Source organism: Onychostruthus taczanowskii, unplaced genomic scaffold (assembly GCF_017590055.1).
Source record: "Onychostruthus taczanowskii isolate IOZ18803 unplaced genomic scaffold, ASM1759005v1 scaffold40, whole genome shotgun sequence".
Classification (NCBI taxonomy): Eukaryota; Metazoa; Chordata; class Aves; order Passeriformes; family Passeridae; genus Onychostruthus; species Onychostruthus taczanowskii.
Genome location: NW_024501460.1, coordinates 6415411 through 6431696, shown reverse-complemented (window position 1 = coordinate 6431696; position 16286 = coordinate 6415411). Strand labels below are relative to the sequence as shown.

General features: G+C 38.4%; 1 protein-coding gene across 1 annotated transcript in view; it reads left to right on the top strand.

Moving 5' to 3' along the window:
• Nucleotides 1–13773: 13773 nt before the first annotated feature.
• The window catches only part of EXOC2 (exocyst complex component 2), a 111319-nt gene continuing 108806 nt past the window's right edge, over nucleotides 13774–16286 (top strand). The window contains exon 1 of the mRNA XM_041413223.1: nucleotides 13774–13924. Coding sequence (XP_041269157.1) covers nucleotides 13807–13924 — 118 coding nt within the window. The 5' untranslated portion in view covers nucleotides 13774–13806. The remainder of the gene's footprint in view (nucleotides 13925–16286) is intronic.

The following is a 16286-nucleotide window of genomic DNA, read 5'->3' as shown; positions in this document are numbered from 1 at the left end:
CTTGCTCCTCACCCACGGTAGAACCATGGCCCATTCCCCCCACAGGCCTTCAGGCCGCCCCGCTCAACCTTGGGCGGGAGGGGGCGGGGTCTCCATGAGGGGCGGGGTCCCCGTGGGGGCGGGGTCTCCGTTGGGGGCGGAGTTTCTCCGGAGGGGCGCGGCTCGGGGCGCGGCGGCCTTCTCCGCCCGCCTCGGTGTCTCGGCGCTCGCTCGATGCGCTCGGGCGGCGGCTGGCGGCGCCTGCCGGCGGCGGGCGGGCGCTGCGGGGCAGCTCCGGCCCCTTCCCTTTCCCCCCCCCTCTCGCCTCCCCGGGGCGGAGGCCATCCCCCTCCCTTCGTCCTCCCCCCGCCTTCCGCTCCCCGGGCGGGGTCGGGCGTCGCGTCCCCGCCCCGGCTCCGTGGGGACGGAGCTGTCGGCGGTGGCTCTCGGGGCGCAGGGGGCGTCGCTGGGCTGCGGCCGTCTGTCCCCCGGTGACTTCCCGGCTGCAGCGGCTGTTCCCACTCGGCAGCCCCGCGCCAGCTCGCTGGGCGCTGCCGGCGGGGCGGGGGCTCCTGCCGCCTGCGGCTTCCCCGCTGGCGCTCGGTGTCCTGCTGGGAGACGCTCCCGGAGAGGTCGGGCCCGGGCCGGGAGCCCTTCCCAGCGCCGTCCCTGCGAGCCCGGGCCCGGCAGCAGCAGCTCCGTGGCCTTTGCCTGTGTCTCTGTGTCTGACAGCGGCCGGGGGAGCGCCCGGGCCCGCCGGGCTGGGCCGGAGCTGTGCGAAGTCCCAGAGTCAGTTTGGTTGGAAAAGAGTGCCGACATCATCCAGTCCGACCCATGTGAAATGATGGGGTCGTTCGGCTCGATGAAGTGTGGGTGTGCTGGGTGGGGGATAGAGGAAATAAGCAGGGTAGAGAGGTGAGTCAAAGCTGGTTGTTTGCAGGACTGATTTTATTTTTTGTTTTAGTTTTTTGGTTTTTGGGGGTTTTTTTTGTTTTGTTTTTGGGGTTTTTTTGTTTTTTTGTCTTCGCATTTAGTTGTGCCATCAAGTTTCAGATACAGCTCCCCAAAATGAGTACCTAGGCAAGTGCAATAGGAAAATAACAGGGTAAGGAATGTGGGAGGAATTGAAATAACATGCTGGCTGAGAGATGGTTGCTTTCATTCATATCTGTCTGGAGATATTACACTTCTCTGAGACTTGGATTTTTTTTTCTTTAACTTCCTACCTAGTGCTACGTTTCTCCCTCATTTAGACTGCCTTGCAGTCCAGCAGCGTCCATGAGCTGGGTGACCATATATCTTTCCTCCTTGCCTCTTCAATATCCTAATTAGGAACTTGAAAATTATCTCTTAGCAAGGTGTAGATGTCTGAAATTTGGGATGATCTTCTTTCCAGAACAGAGTTTGCCATTCTGTCCAGTTTCACTGGTTTTTTAAATAGTCTTCCTTCTGCCATTTCCTCGCTTGTTGTGGGTTAACAGCTTCTAGCCATAGACTCAAAAGCTCTGAGTCAAAAGCCAGTAGAATATTAAGCCATCATAGCTCTGACAGAACATCAAATTGAACCTAAACTCCAAATATTCATTGTTTAAAATGTAGTTAAAATCATAATTTCACTTCAGTTTTCCAGGTTTTCTGGTCATTCTTATAACAAGTAAACAGTCTCCTTTCTACTTCAGCGATTCCTCTGCATTTCACTGCTGTAAAATTTTTTTTTGTGTTTGCTTTTGATGATTTGGTTTTGCTTCTGATAAAGTTGTCAGAACCGTTAAAGGACTGTAAATAAACAAACTTGTGACTTAGAGAAACAGGTCCATTTTCTTCCTTTACATTTTGCTCACCTGAAGAAGGAATGCTCTATAATTCTTACTTCCCTGCTTTTATTGTATCTTATCCCAGCTTGCACTCACCCAGCAACAAGCAGCAAGAGGCATGTCTTGCTGCTGATTTCTTTCCTATGGATAGCTTAGTTTACAGTTCTTGTGGTTTATGCCCACTCCTTGGACAACAGTGTTTTTATTTAGAGGGAATTTCTGTTGTCTGCAGCGTCATTTAAAACATATGCGGTTATTTTCATTATACTGGTTGGACTTACCTCAGTGAAAATTATTTTAAGTTGTAATGGTGGTTTTCTTTATGGAAAACATATTTTAGGATGTGTCAGATGTGAAGCAATTTATTTAAAAGATTGTTATCCATCAAACTTATGCTGGCTTTTTTTTTTTTTTTTAGAAAAAGTATAAAGTCGTCTTGTATTTTTCTGGTCTTCATTCAATAAATGAAAATGTTTTTACAGACTTGATGGTTTTGGATTGTTTTTAATGCTCTAATTGCTTCTTAATATTTTAGAGCTAAGTAGCAGTCTAGGTTAATGAAATTCCAAATGAATTTTTAAAAAGTAAAGTTCTAAGTCATGAACGGTAAAAGAAATCTAAAAGTGTAGGCTTTCTTGTGAGAGTGAGCGAGGGTTCTGTGCTAGTTGTTGAGAGCAGTTGAGTCAAAACTGGACAGTAAAGGCATTAAAATCTGTAATTCACCAATTGTTTTCCTTATTATTATTATGAGGTGTTATTAGAATGAAACTGTATCCACTGATGCAGTCCATTCTTTATTATGCTGCTCTTCCCAGAGAAGCTGGACTAAAGCAAAATAAGTAGGTTGACTAGAAAGGCAGAGGCCACTGACCTCATTTATTAATCAAAACTTTCAGATATGTTGCGTTGAACCATACTTAATCAATTTCTTTCAGTGTAGTGATATATTTAGCTGTCATTCAGTAAGACTTAATCACTGTACTTGAAATGGAACATCAGTTTTGAGTTATTTTAATTCTGTTTATTCTGTGCTTTTCGGCTTTCCAACTTTACTTAAAAAAAAAAATAAAATAAAAAAAACAACCAAGAAAGAAAAGAAAAAAGTATTTATCTTGATAGGATGGTGTCAGAAGACTGAATTTAAAAGGTGTTCTTAAAACATAGATTCTGACAACTATGGAAAATATCCATGAAATAATACAGTTAGACTTTTGTGCACCAGGACAAAAGCTGGTGAAGCACATACAGGCACTACCTGCATGTATTTTGAATGCCTGTAGGTCACTATTTATTTCTACAAACAGGCAAAGAAAACTTTCTGCAGGAGAAGTCAGAGTACTTCATTTTCCAGTCAGGGACTGGAAAATAGTGCACAGAGAACTGTAGATGCTTCAGGGAATTTATTTTCTATGTGAGTTTTTCAGACAAAGTGGAACCTACTGCTATACTTGAAGCCAGCTGAATGTTCAAAATCCAGAAACAGCTGAATTAGTATCTTTTAGCAGAAGTCAGATGTTAGCTCTTCAGCTTAACTTTGACCTTCTGTCTTGGACCACCTACATTCTGTAAATCTAGGCTGTGCAACATTGTCTTTCAAATTACTTTTCCCAGGGGAGAAATATGATGTTTGGTAATGGAGGGAATCTTGTTTGTAAAGGTGCTTGGAGGATGAGGGATGATGAGACAGCACATGCACAGCGCAGTCACGTCAGATTTATGTTTCATCTTTTGTGCTGAACATGAAAGCAAAGGTCTGTGTTTACAGCTAGCAAAGTATGAGTTCAGAAATCTGGCTGATAAAAATTTTTGTGTTTTACCCTGAAAATTATTTTGGGGAATTTCAATCAGCTTTTCAGCATAAGGATTATTCTCCCAGTGTTGAAAATTATAAAGAGAAGGGAAGGGCAGCAGGGAGAAAAAAAAAACCAAAAAAACAACAACCTCCAAACCCCCCTGAAGCAACTTCCCTAGAAACCAAGTAATGACAGAAATGCTTGCAAATAATTATTTATTGTGCGATTGCCGTGTTGCAGGCTTTGCATAGGGAAAGGTAAGATAAACGTTTGCTATTTTAAACAACACCAGGTCGTACACTTCACTGCTCTGGAGAAATTCTTTGTAATTGTACTTTTTATATTATTTTGGAAGTTTTTAGTCATTTTTCTCCAAAAAGAACCTGGTCTGCATAGCCTTTTCTTGACTAACGTTACTAATCTTCAGAAAGTATGTTCAGCATGTTCATTAGAATATACTGCGATTACGTCTGGTGATGAGTGTGAAAGCCCACATTTCCTTTCTTATTTTGCTTGCTTTGTTTTTAAGGAAAACAAAGTTTCTGAGACACCAAGTCCTTAATGGGTTTGATTTTCCCTTGACCTTAACAGAACTGCAGATTCCCAGATTTTCAGATTTATTCTCAAAGACAGAGCTTAGGCTATATTGTGCACAAACCAGTGGGATCTCTGGCAGTGTAAAAGTGTCTGTGGATCAGATTACAGTATAAATCAAGGATTTTTAGGTATATTTAGACTTGGGGTTTTTTCCTTTGACACTGTCGATAACCCAAAAGCGATGTACCCCATGTCTGGAAGTTCATAAAAAACCCCGCATTAGTTAAAGATTAAGACTATTCTAAGTAAAAGTTCCTGTTTAAATTGCCACTTTTGTGTTGAGGACAAACTAAACTAATTTTTTTGAGGTACTCATGAAATGTCTCAATTAAAAAAGCAATTACTTTCAGTTTTCTGTTTGAGAATTCTGTGACATTTCAAATCTCACACTGGTTTTAACAGGTATACCTTGGTTCTTGCTCGAAGACTTCACATTGGATTTTTGACAAAAAATTAAGAAGCTGTGTATATAGCAGATGAGTTGTTTGCATGTTTCCTTAGCAGAGAAGGCAGGGGAGATTGTGTTTCTCGCAAGACAACCTCACAACTCTACTAAATGTGATCGCTCCATACAGGAGATGGGATTTTAGGCAGATGAGTGGAAATGAAGACTCATTTCTCATAAGGCAAAGAGAGGCTTTTGTTACAAAAATACCTGTGCACACAGTCTGTCAGGGAAGTACTTGAGTGTGTGTTGGACCATGTGAACTGAGAAAAACACTCTAGCATATGGCTTGAGTACATCCCTGAGCAAAGGCCAGAAAGAGGTGTTGGGGAGAGAACATGAAAAATACTAGAATCTCAGTAACACAAGTGTATGTCTCATCTTTTAAATATTTTTGAAACAAAAAGAACTGCTAAAATCGTGACACGGTAAGTGTTGCGGTCTTACATACAAGCATCCAAGTTAAAACTTCAGCCATGTGAACTGTGTAATTACAGTGGTTATATAGTGTTATTATAAAGAATATTGTATATAGTTACAGGGCTTAGAAAAAAAAATCTGTGGTGTCTTGTTTCTTTTTTCTAGAAAAAAAAATTCATCCCTTTGGGATTCATTTAGTTTATTTTTCTGAACTTCTGGATCTTTCTGAATGCATTTGCATAAACATTTTTAAAAGATTTTGATCCTTGAAGTATTGTTTTCGAATTTCTGCCTGTGAATAACATAAGATGGAAGGATAATGAGATGTTAAGATTTTTTACCATTTTCCTATTAATTAAATGATGTACAAAAAATTAATCATAACTTTAGAACAAAAGAGGGATGAATGGCTTAACTGGAAGAGAGTAGGATAATGACTTCTGGATGAAGCAAACATTGTGGAATGTTGGAGGTGGAAGCAGATGTAGGAAGATGTGCTTGGTGAGAATTTAGAAATTAATGGGAGATTTATGACCATCTGTGATATGGTTTTGTATAAAGCTGAGCTGACTTTTTATATATATATGTTTATATATAGATGTTTAGGACTTTTCTTTACAATGTTGCTAGATTATAGTGATGTGTCACATAGTAAATACGGAAGCTTTTAAGAAGTAGATGAATTAATTTCTGGGGAGTTGCAATGTAATTTATAAGGAAAGTAGCGGAAATTTGGGGGAGAAACATCTGTGTTCCAATTCTTTAATTATATTTTTTTCTATGCTATTGACCTATTCTAGGCAAGCCAGTATGAGCAAAATAGGCATTCAGAACACTTAAAATGATTTGACTTGAGTCTTGGTAATGAATAGGTGCTGTTACATTGAATACATCAGCAAAAGCCTTCATTCAAGAGCTGGTATAAACCAGCATATTGACCTAATCAATGAATTGGGGGAACAAATTATTTTCAGTGTGAAGTTACAGAACTTTGAAGCTAACATTTTTTAAAATGTATTTGGTAAGGTGAATTTTTTTTTTCTCCAGATTTTCACAAGCACAAATATATTCATCCAAGTTTATAAGGCTGTTACTGCCATTTGGATTATTGCAGTTTTGATGGTTTTGTTTAGTAGTAGCCCTTGGAGATTGTCATTGTCACTTAGGTACAAAGATTTTGAACTGAGGTGAAAATGTGACTGTGGTTCTGGGCTGTCCAGATGTGTATGTATGAAATTAAATTTGTGTGCTGGTGAGCTTGATGGGGGAGCTATGTGTGTTCATGGTAGCAGAGCGGAGGGAAGGAAATCTTTTTTTAAAGTCAACTCAGTGAAATAGATTTTATGAGTCCTCAAACATTTTATTCCGCTTTCTCTGTTTGAACAGGTGAAATAATTGGCAGATGAAATTATTTCTGAGCTAAAAGAAACAAAGAACTCTTCCCCCTTTTAAAAGTCTCTGTTCATCTGTATTATAGGCTATTGTTCGTTTCAATCTATTGTTAGTGTTTTGCTATTTTTACTTCTTGCTTCTGATGAGTTGCAAACTCAGTGTTATATGTTGGCTCATTAACTTCCTTTAGGTTTATGGTATACAATGCTAATGAACAAAACTTTATTTTACTGTGGAATGTTTTTGGAGAAAATTCAGTATTTGGATGTCGTAATGTCATCTGTGTGGTTGATCTTTGTGGGGAATATCTCTCCCCTCTCCAAATAAATAACATCTCAGAACTCCTGATGTAAAAATAGATCAATATATAGGTATTTTTCACAGTGTAATTGACTGGATGCTGTAATTTAAAATGTACAAGGAAATGGATTTATACTAGTCTAGATTTTTTTTTTTTTTTTGACGTGTGATGGATAGAAGGTTAATTGATGTTAAATGGATGCTTTGTTAGCCGTTCATCAGCTACTAAACTAGTACAGGAGGAGTGCAAATCATTACTACAAAAGGCCAAGGCTAGTATGTTTTCTTAGTGAGCTTTATAGGTCTTTTTTCTTATATCCCTTCCTTCTTTCCCTCCTTCCCAGCCCCACAAAACATAACCAGCTGTAATGATAGGAGGAGGGAGCAAGCAGCTTTTCTAAACACACACACACACACTCGCACTCCAGCCCCCCTCTTCCCTCCTCATACCTCAGCAGAGTGACAGCTTCTAGATGTTGCGTGCGAGTGAGTTCAGCTGGTGCTGTGTGGTCTGGGTGTGTGGTCTCCAGCTCAATCGAGAGGCTGCTAACAGGGTGGATGAGAGAGAGCAACACTGTTTACTTTAATTTATTTCGGATGCCGGAACTGTGCCCGGAGTTTCTCCCGAGCCGGGTTCCACCGTCAGCGGTGTCAATCCCTCGCAGCTGCAGCCCAGGCTGCGGCGGGCGGTGAACTCCTCTGCCGAGGGCTCTCCCAGCATCTGCCCCGGGTCCAAGCCTTTTAATCCCTTGTGACTGAGAAATGTTAATGGCATCGCTGAGTGCTGTGATTATTTTGCTTTCACTCCGTCAAGATACATGGCAATGAAGATGTACCTTGCTGGGTTAAGGAAAACGGGACCTCTGAGATACTGAAGGGAATTTGTGAAGATGGTTGTGGTGAAAGCAAAACTGCTGCACTCCTTCCTTGTCCACCCTAAAACTAAAATGTCTAGTGTACTCTTTGTGGCTGATTGGAATATTTAGGAGCCTTTTGAAAAATCACGGGATATCATATTATGTCATTTAATACTGCAAGTTTTCTTTTTTGTTGCTTGCCCTCTCTGTCACAAAACTTGCACATCTTCCCAAATCGGAACTGATTTTTGGCATGTAATGTTGTAGGTTAACATGTTTGTCAGCGTTAATATTGGCTTGAATCAACACGCCGGATATGACAGGGCAAGACAAATGAGGCTTTGTTTTTTCTGTGTGACAGTGAAATTACCCACTTTTTTATGTTTGTTCATCTTTTCATTATAAGTAGCTTAGTGGTGTTATGAAGAGTTTCTTTCCCCCTAAATGTAAGATTCGTGAGCGCTTCTTGTTTAAATTGACAAGTCTTCTTTTATTATTTAAATAAACATGCATAGATTCTTAATATCACTTGGAATTTCAGCATTGTTTAGCTTATTCACTTCCCAGTCTTTTCTGGCAGGCTTGCAGGAATGGACTTTATATTATTAATGCAGTGTTGAAGGCTGTGGCAATTCTAGGGCACTGAAGATCTCCAGAGGGGTTAATAAATGTCAGTTATTTTCACAGTGCTGCTTTTTGGATGCTTTTAATTCTTGGTTTATGTAGATTGTCTGTCTGAATTTATATTGTTGAGAAGATAAAGCACAGAAAAGGTTGTAGTAGTGTTTTTCATCATTTTGTAATGGTTTTGAGTACAAACATCCAGGAAACATTTTGCTTTGTCGTTGTTCTTCTTGGGGTCATTTGCCGTGTCCCTTCACTGACTTAGTCATAGTGTGTTGCACTCAGGAGACTCTCTGGGTTTCCTAGTTAAAACAAATTATTAGATTTATGTACTAGAAGCACAAGTTTGTGTAGTTTAAGGTTAAAAGGCCATCACCTACATTCTGGAATCTGAGTATTTATTGCTTGTTTAAAAAGACATGTCATAAATCTTTTCATTTGGGAATTATTTTATGCTGTGATGCTAGTGTAACTCACTGTTTTCAGGTTGGTTTTCTTGTGGTTTTGTTTGTTTGTTTTTTTTAAGTAAACAGCCACATCTGAAGCATACTGTGATTTGCACATGGGTGTTGCTTTGCTGTTCCTGCCTCAACATTTTTTAAATTGTATTCTGTCACATATATATGATTAAGAACAAATAAATATCTGATACCTGAAGGTTTAAATGCTTTCTTGTAACTTAGGCTTTCTCAGTGATGACAAATTGGGTTTTTCTTCCCTCCATTCTTGACAGGTTTGATTCCCTTTGCTAGATGACCATGGCACTTGCATTGATCTTGAGTCTGCCTTCCTCAAAGAGAATCTTTTAAGTTCAGTGTCTGTGACAAAGTATCACTGAAAACTTTAATTAAACTGAATTTAATCAGTTTAATTAAAGTTAAGTCAGTGGAACAATTTTGGTATTTTGTTTTGGAAGTCTGAAACTCTGTTTTAAAACACTTCAACTCCTAATTTTTACCACTGATGACGTTTGTAAGGTGGCAGCATATTGTTACTCATCTTCCAAAGTTCCATGCCTTCAAGATGTTTGTAGTTTCCCTTTGGGATTTGAAATTACCAGCCAATTTAATATCAATCCTGAACTTTGGTTGTTCATGTACTTCTTATTTTGGTGGTACTTCCAGAGTGTAGTAAAATGTAGAAAGTAGTTTGCTTTACAGAGCAGGTATGGTAGCTCTTGGCATTTTACTTTGGGCTCCTTCTCTGTTTGCCACTGAAAGTTGAATGAGGAAACCTATATTAGAACTCTCATTTCAAAACAACATAAAACTGAAGGCTTACAAATCTAAAAAAACCTCAAAACCAAATAGACTTGTGCTTTCCCTTATGCTGGGGCATATTTCATTGCTTCATTATTTATTTTAAAGTGGGTTTTCTTAGGATAAAGATGGAAAATGTCCTCTCTTTAGCAAGCTTTTAATGCTCAGAATTGTCTGGATTTTTTTTTTAACCAAATCTTCGTGAGAGGACAGTTTATTGGAGAAACTGGTGCAAAGACAAAGGCGTTGTTTATGAAAGGCATTTTTCAAGAGGACTTTGTAGTAGGTGGTCTTTGCAGAGGTTTTCTAACTCCTTGTGCTTTTATAACAAGAATTATGACAGAATAATAGAATAGTATGGGCAGGATCATGGGACCAGTCAATCAGATATCCACATTAAATTGTGAGATATTGTGAGGAAATTAGGTTAAAAAAGGGTGGGGAGAAATAAAGAGGGAGAGAGAGCGCTCTGCTAATGTAGAACATTGTCCATTGTAAAAAACAGTCTTGTTGAAACCTCTTCAGTGAGCCTGGCTCCTGAAAGGAAAGATCTTGTATAGAAGCCTGTTTTTCTGCACTCTCCTTGTCTGCATGAGAATCAGTCTTTCAGGAAGAGGGCTGTTTTAATAAAAATACTATTTTATGTGTAATGCATATTTTGTAAAGAATACATTTTCTCTTTAGGGAAATGTACAGAATTGCAACAAAAGCTCAGAATTAGCTGGTTGTCATGCTTTGTAAAATGAAAAAAAATTTTTTTTGTCAGATTTGTCTTAAATACTTTTTAAAAATTTAGGAACTTGCCATAGCAGTATAGTGACTAGGCTTCCCAGTAAGCACCTCAGTCATGTTAGCTATGGACATCTATCCTAGGAAGGAGAGGAAATATTATAAATGAATTGAAGGCTCCCAAGCATTTCCTTGATATTTATAATAATGGCATATTACAAATAGTTCCACTCTTTGAAATAAATGAAAGCAATTGCTGTTTAACAGAGCATCTCAGTGCTGTAGTGCTTTGAAATGTGTTGAGATTTACTGTGGTATTCTCATTCCGGTGAGGTATTTTAAAACAATTCTGCAGTAAGCATGGAAATACTTTAGAAGAAATACTAGATCTCAGGAGGCTCAGCGTTTTTATTACATTTATTTAGCTCATCATGAAGGGGGATCTAGTGTCAATTTCTGAAATCCAGAAAAAGATGTTGTAATATTACTTTTGAATTTTGGTATTGAAACAAGCCAATTACCTGTGTGCCTGGGTATTTTGAAAGCAGCAATAGCTGCGATGCAAGGGAACTATAACATTTGGGAGGGTGGTCAACCAAAGGATACCACACAAATAATACCACAGTAGGCTTCTATTTTACTTCTTTTTCTCAAGGTTTTTTCCTATCCGTATTACCTGATGTTACTGAAGATGGCTTTTTTGTGTCAGTGTTACTGATAAATATTCCACATAAACATTTACAAAAAATTGCTCCAAAATAAAAGAGGTGTTTTATATTGGTTGGTTCTTGTAGAAGGTGGTTTTGTGCATGGACGGACCTAATACCACTGTTCCTTTACAGCTGTTTTGTATCCTTGAGCTTTGCTGAGGATCTGTAAGAAAAGCTGCAAAGAGTACATAGATAAGATTGTGAGGAATAGATGCAGTTTATTCTCCTCCCTCTTGGTAAAATTAGGGGCCTGATTTTTCTCTAGCATCATATTTCTATTGTGCTGCCCACTGTTTTGTTGGGCAGTGGTGTGGTGGTGTAGTTTTGAATGCAGCACAGATGAGAGGAAAGCTGGGCAAGCCTTATGACTCCAGGATTAGGGATGTTGACAGAAGAGGAGGTCTGTCTTTTTCACCTGTGGCGAGTACATGGATCAGTAGTTGTGCTGATGATGTATCTGGACTAGAAGGCTCAGAGTAGGCAAAGCCAGGTAAGAGGAACTACCAAGGTGTCTGGACTTGAAGGGAGGATGGAATAGTAACATCCCTCTCCCTCCCTGCTTGAACTTATGGGTAAAAAGTCAGAGGGACAATTGGTAGGTAGGATAGGGGCAGAAACAGTTTGTCTGCAAGATGAGGACCTGGCCTCAGTTTTGGGGTGAAGCAGGGATTTGTAATCTGGTGATACAGTTCTTTTCTTCAGTGCTGTTCTACCCTTATAGCCTGCATCTGTTGAGTGCTTGCTTCTCCATCCTCGTGTTGGGTTCATGTGAAGCGTTCCGATATTTTACATGTAAGGCTATTAAGAGCACCTATGTAATTCTATATAACTTAATTCCTTTTTCATAAGTTCATTGTTTGCAAAAAAACAGAGAAACCAATGTTATTAAACACATTATATAGTTTTTAAAGTCAAGAAGTATTACGAGGTTTGTCACAGAAAGATACAAAGGCAAACTAGATATGCATTGTATGTGTTATCATGGGCCCTTAACAGCCTTTCTTCATACACTGGACATGGCTCACATACTGCAGCTTACTATGTTCTTGTTTGTTCAACATGAATTTACATCTCTTATTCATTGCACACTGTTCAGTCTGAAAAGCTCTCTGAAGGTATTAATACTTCTGTTGTGTTCAGGGTATCTAAATGCTTTTTCTATGTTAATGAATTTGTTTACAAAAGTAGCTTTTGAAATGAGTGATAGCATTCCTATCTTAAATATGTAAAACAAAGAAACAGACATTTGAAATCAGACATATTTATAGAATTGAGGTGGTTGTTTAGGACCTCAGTATATCCGAGCATTGTGTAGTATTCCCTATATTCAGGATGAATTTCACACTGACTTCAGGTGTGGCTGTGGGCTCTGAAGTTGGATCAGAATTCAAAGTTTTGTTATAGGTGACCTGCTATGAACCTATGGTATGGACAGACATAGACAGGAGATCCTGTTCTGAGGGTAGTATTTGATTACTTTTAGCATGAGATCTTCCTTCCAGTTCCTGCCTTGTCTATTTCCATCTTAATTTTCAGTGTGTGTTCCAACTTTGGAATGTGAAGAATGAAATCAGCTGGTGGGAGCTTCTTTGATTCTTGTGTCAGATCTAGATACTACTAGTGAAAAATGTGGGGAGGCTGTGTAGAAACACGGGGTATCTTGGTACAGTGAAAGTATTTTGTATATGCAGAAGCAGCTGAAACAAGTGTTTCTTAATTCTAGTATGTCTTAATGGCAGGTACTTGGAAACTGCAGTTTTGCTGCTATTTATTGTTGGAGATGGTTTAGAGAGTTTCTGGGTTTTATGGACTTGACCATTTGCAAATAAAAGTAGCAAATACATTTTGATTCAAAAAAAAGTAGCTAAGAGGAACCTTATGAAGCTTGGCTTATATTCCACATCTTTTTTACTAACCTGAACTTCCAAAATTGTTTACACTAAACTGTTGTGTGTGTGTAACTGAGGTTTTGGGATGGTGATGGTATTTAATAAGACTTGTAATTCAGGTTATACTGATCATATATACACACTCGGCTTCTTACAGGTGTTTATAGCTGCAGAGCTACACAAAGGAAACTGCTAATAAAAACCAGGCATTTGTGATCAGTGGCATAGTAAACCAAATATAGAGCATATTACATTGGTACCATATTTCTGTTTGAGCTACAGAGCTCATTAATGACAGAGCTAATTAAACTGATCTGAGTTGACTAAATTTCAGGTGCAAAGAAACACTCTTCTGAAGAAATGCTTCTTCAATAATTTTATTTACATTTTTGTTGATATGTTGGGGTATTGTTTGTTTTGTTGATGATCTCTGCTAGTGTAGTATTTGCAAGTCGTCTTCTAATTTTCTCAGTGCATGTTAGCATTGATGCTTTATACAAATAAGTGCTTAGTGTTTCCTCACATGGGACTGTCTATGTCAGTAGGTCTTAATTTGATGGAGAAGTTGTCCAAATATGTAATCATAGTCTATTACTTATCTTAGATTAACAGTTCTGAACTTTCTAAGGAATGCAATAATAATTTTCAAATAGAAGTTGTAATAGACTCATTTGAATTCTGGCATAAGTAATTTGGAGTCTGTGTGTACATTTTCCTTAAGCATTCAGAAAGTTTAATATTTTTCTTAATATACTTTTTCTTTCAGAAAGCTATATTTACCTTTTTTTATAGTGCAAAGATGGTATAATTTTTCTTTATTGTTTTATGATTGTGTCGAAAAATACTTTGAGTGGTGTTTACATTTGTATTTCCCTACCATTTCAGAAGAACAAGTTAATATTATTTTAATAATTTTTATATAATTAATGGGGTTTTAATTTATTATTTCTTGATGAACAGATAAAAGCAGCTCAGATTGCAGTAACTGAATAGTCATCATGTCTCGAGCACGGCAGCCCCCACTTGTAACCGGTATCTCTCCCAATGAAGGCATCGCATGGACAAAAGTGACAATTAGAGGAGAAAATTTGGGTACTGGACCTACAGACCTCCTAGGTAAGTTGAAAAAACACCTTTTGGTACTGCAGAAGGTAACACTTCGGATATGATTAGAGATGAATTTTTTTGCTTGATAGAATCTCTGTGGGATGTTATGAGGAATGCCCTTTACACTAATATGCACTTGAATCCATAAATTCAGAGATGCTGCCCAATGTGCAACTAACCAGACTGACTGTACCTTTTTAGATGAACCCTTAATCTGACTCATCATCCTGTGCTGATCATGAAAACGAAGAATGAGTGCTTTTTACAGTGACTAGAAGAGGGTAGACATAATGAGATGCTCCTTTGTTACTTTCTCAGAAACTGAGAATTTCGTCATTGAAATTTTCATGTCAGAAGTGTTTTCAGTGTATTTAGATAGTCACTGGGGATTTTCTCCCAAATTTGCCCTGAACCAGGACATTGCTATGTCTTGAATTAAAGACAGTTTATATGTCTGTAGCGGTTATGATAAAGCAGGTTCAGTGATTTAGCTACACAATATGTGAAGAACCCTTTTCATTACTGTTTTGATTTTTGACATGGTGATTTCATTAGAATCGTCGTAGCTCCTGTGCTGAAGGAGGGGACAAGATCTTTTCACTGATTCTCCTGGCCACAGACCTGGTTCATTACTGCTCTGTTGCTTCCTTTTCGGGCTGAAATGTCTTAGCTTATTTAATTTTTCTGCATGCATCCTTGGCCTTTCTTCTTGCTCTTCAATGAATCTCTTTTACTTTCACTACCAGTTGTGGGGGACACATCTTGGTTGTGTGCAGTGTTCAGGATGTGAATACCCTGTGGCATAACATTATACTTTCACTTTTGTTTTGTATTTCAGCCGTGGAGTTGTTTTCTGTGTAACTCCTACTGAGAATCAAGCTAATGTTTTTGTTGTTCTGCCTACTACAGTTCCATGATTAAATGCATGAGGATTAGTGGTCAGTTTGAGCCTGCCTTCTATGAATTTAAGGTTTTGCCTGCGTGCATCTTGCCTTTGTTCAGTGAATTTCAGCCATTGTGTTATAATATCTACATTATAGTGCATCACTCGGTCTAATAAGTTCTGGCTTGCATTTTCTGGGGTTTATGGTCTTCACGCTCTAATATAATAAATGAATATCATCAGCAAACTTTATAACTTCTTTATCTTGTCATTTATAATTGTACTGAACACAAGTGATCTTGGCATATACCATGTGGAAACTTTCCTCAGTCAAAACGAATAATTTACTGTAACCCTATTTCTATGTTGGTGAGCTATTTATCCATTAGAGGTTTGTATTGTATAGCTCAATCATTTTCTTAAGCCTTTCAAGAAAGACTCAGTAAAAGCTCCTGGAAATCCAAGTTAACTATAACTACTGGAATTTCCCTTTTTTTTTTTTATTGTAAGTTATGCATATGTGTACTTCAGTAGTCATGTTAAATACAATTTGTCTAATTTGTTGTGGAATCATGACTCCTCTGAAGGCCATTGGAATTTTGTTTGGCTTTGCAAGAAAAAATATTTCGCTTCATGGCTGTAAACCAAAGTTCACAAATTCCGTTCATGGCCACCACAATGAGCTTTATGGCCAAGCATAAGCTACTACAGTTTTCCACTCCACTTCAGTTTGCTGTCTCTCAAAAGGAGAAATAGTATTTTCCTGAGCTGCTAGGTGAGATTCCAGTACACTATAGAATTCATATCGAGAAATCTTCAAATAACATAATGATCATGTTAGGGTGAGTATATTTCTGTGTATTTGTGTGGCTGATGTACTTCAATAGCCTCGTTAGTTCATTGGTATGATCCTCTTAGTATGATCAGTGCTATGTTTTTGGAATGAGGACGTGTCCTGATCTGTACCTCGGTATTACAGCTGAGCAGCTGCTGATATTTCTTCTTATATTTCTTTCAGAGTAATATTTGTAACACACAGCTGCTGATAATTTTATGCTTCGAGGTAAAAATAAATAATGCATTGCCTTATTTTCTCCTTAGCTCAGTTGTCTGCTTTCTCCAGAAAGTGACTAAGGCCCCAGATAGGTAAAGATTTCTTTTAATGGTTAAATTAGTCATGTAAATATTCCCTGTTACTTGAATGGAAATACTTGGAAAAGTGAGGCTTTGTAGGCATGAGAGTTAAGCGAGTTTGAGTGAGGTCTTTATAAAGTTTAAAAAGTTTGAGATGCATTAGTGTAAAATGAAAAACAAGAAACTTTTTTTCTGTGTATAAACACAGTGTCACATAATAGAAGAACATTCTTTTGGTTTCATTTAAGAGAGAACCTTCTAGTAATCTCTTTGTATCTTTGAAACCAAATAAACTTTTTATTTGTAACTCTATAGCTCATGGTGCAAAATGTCAAATCCAGGAGGTACCTGTAA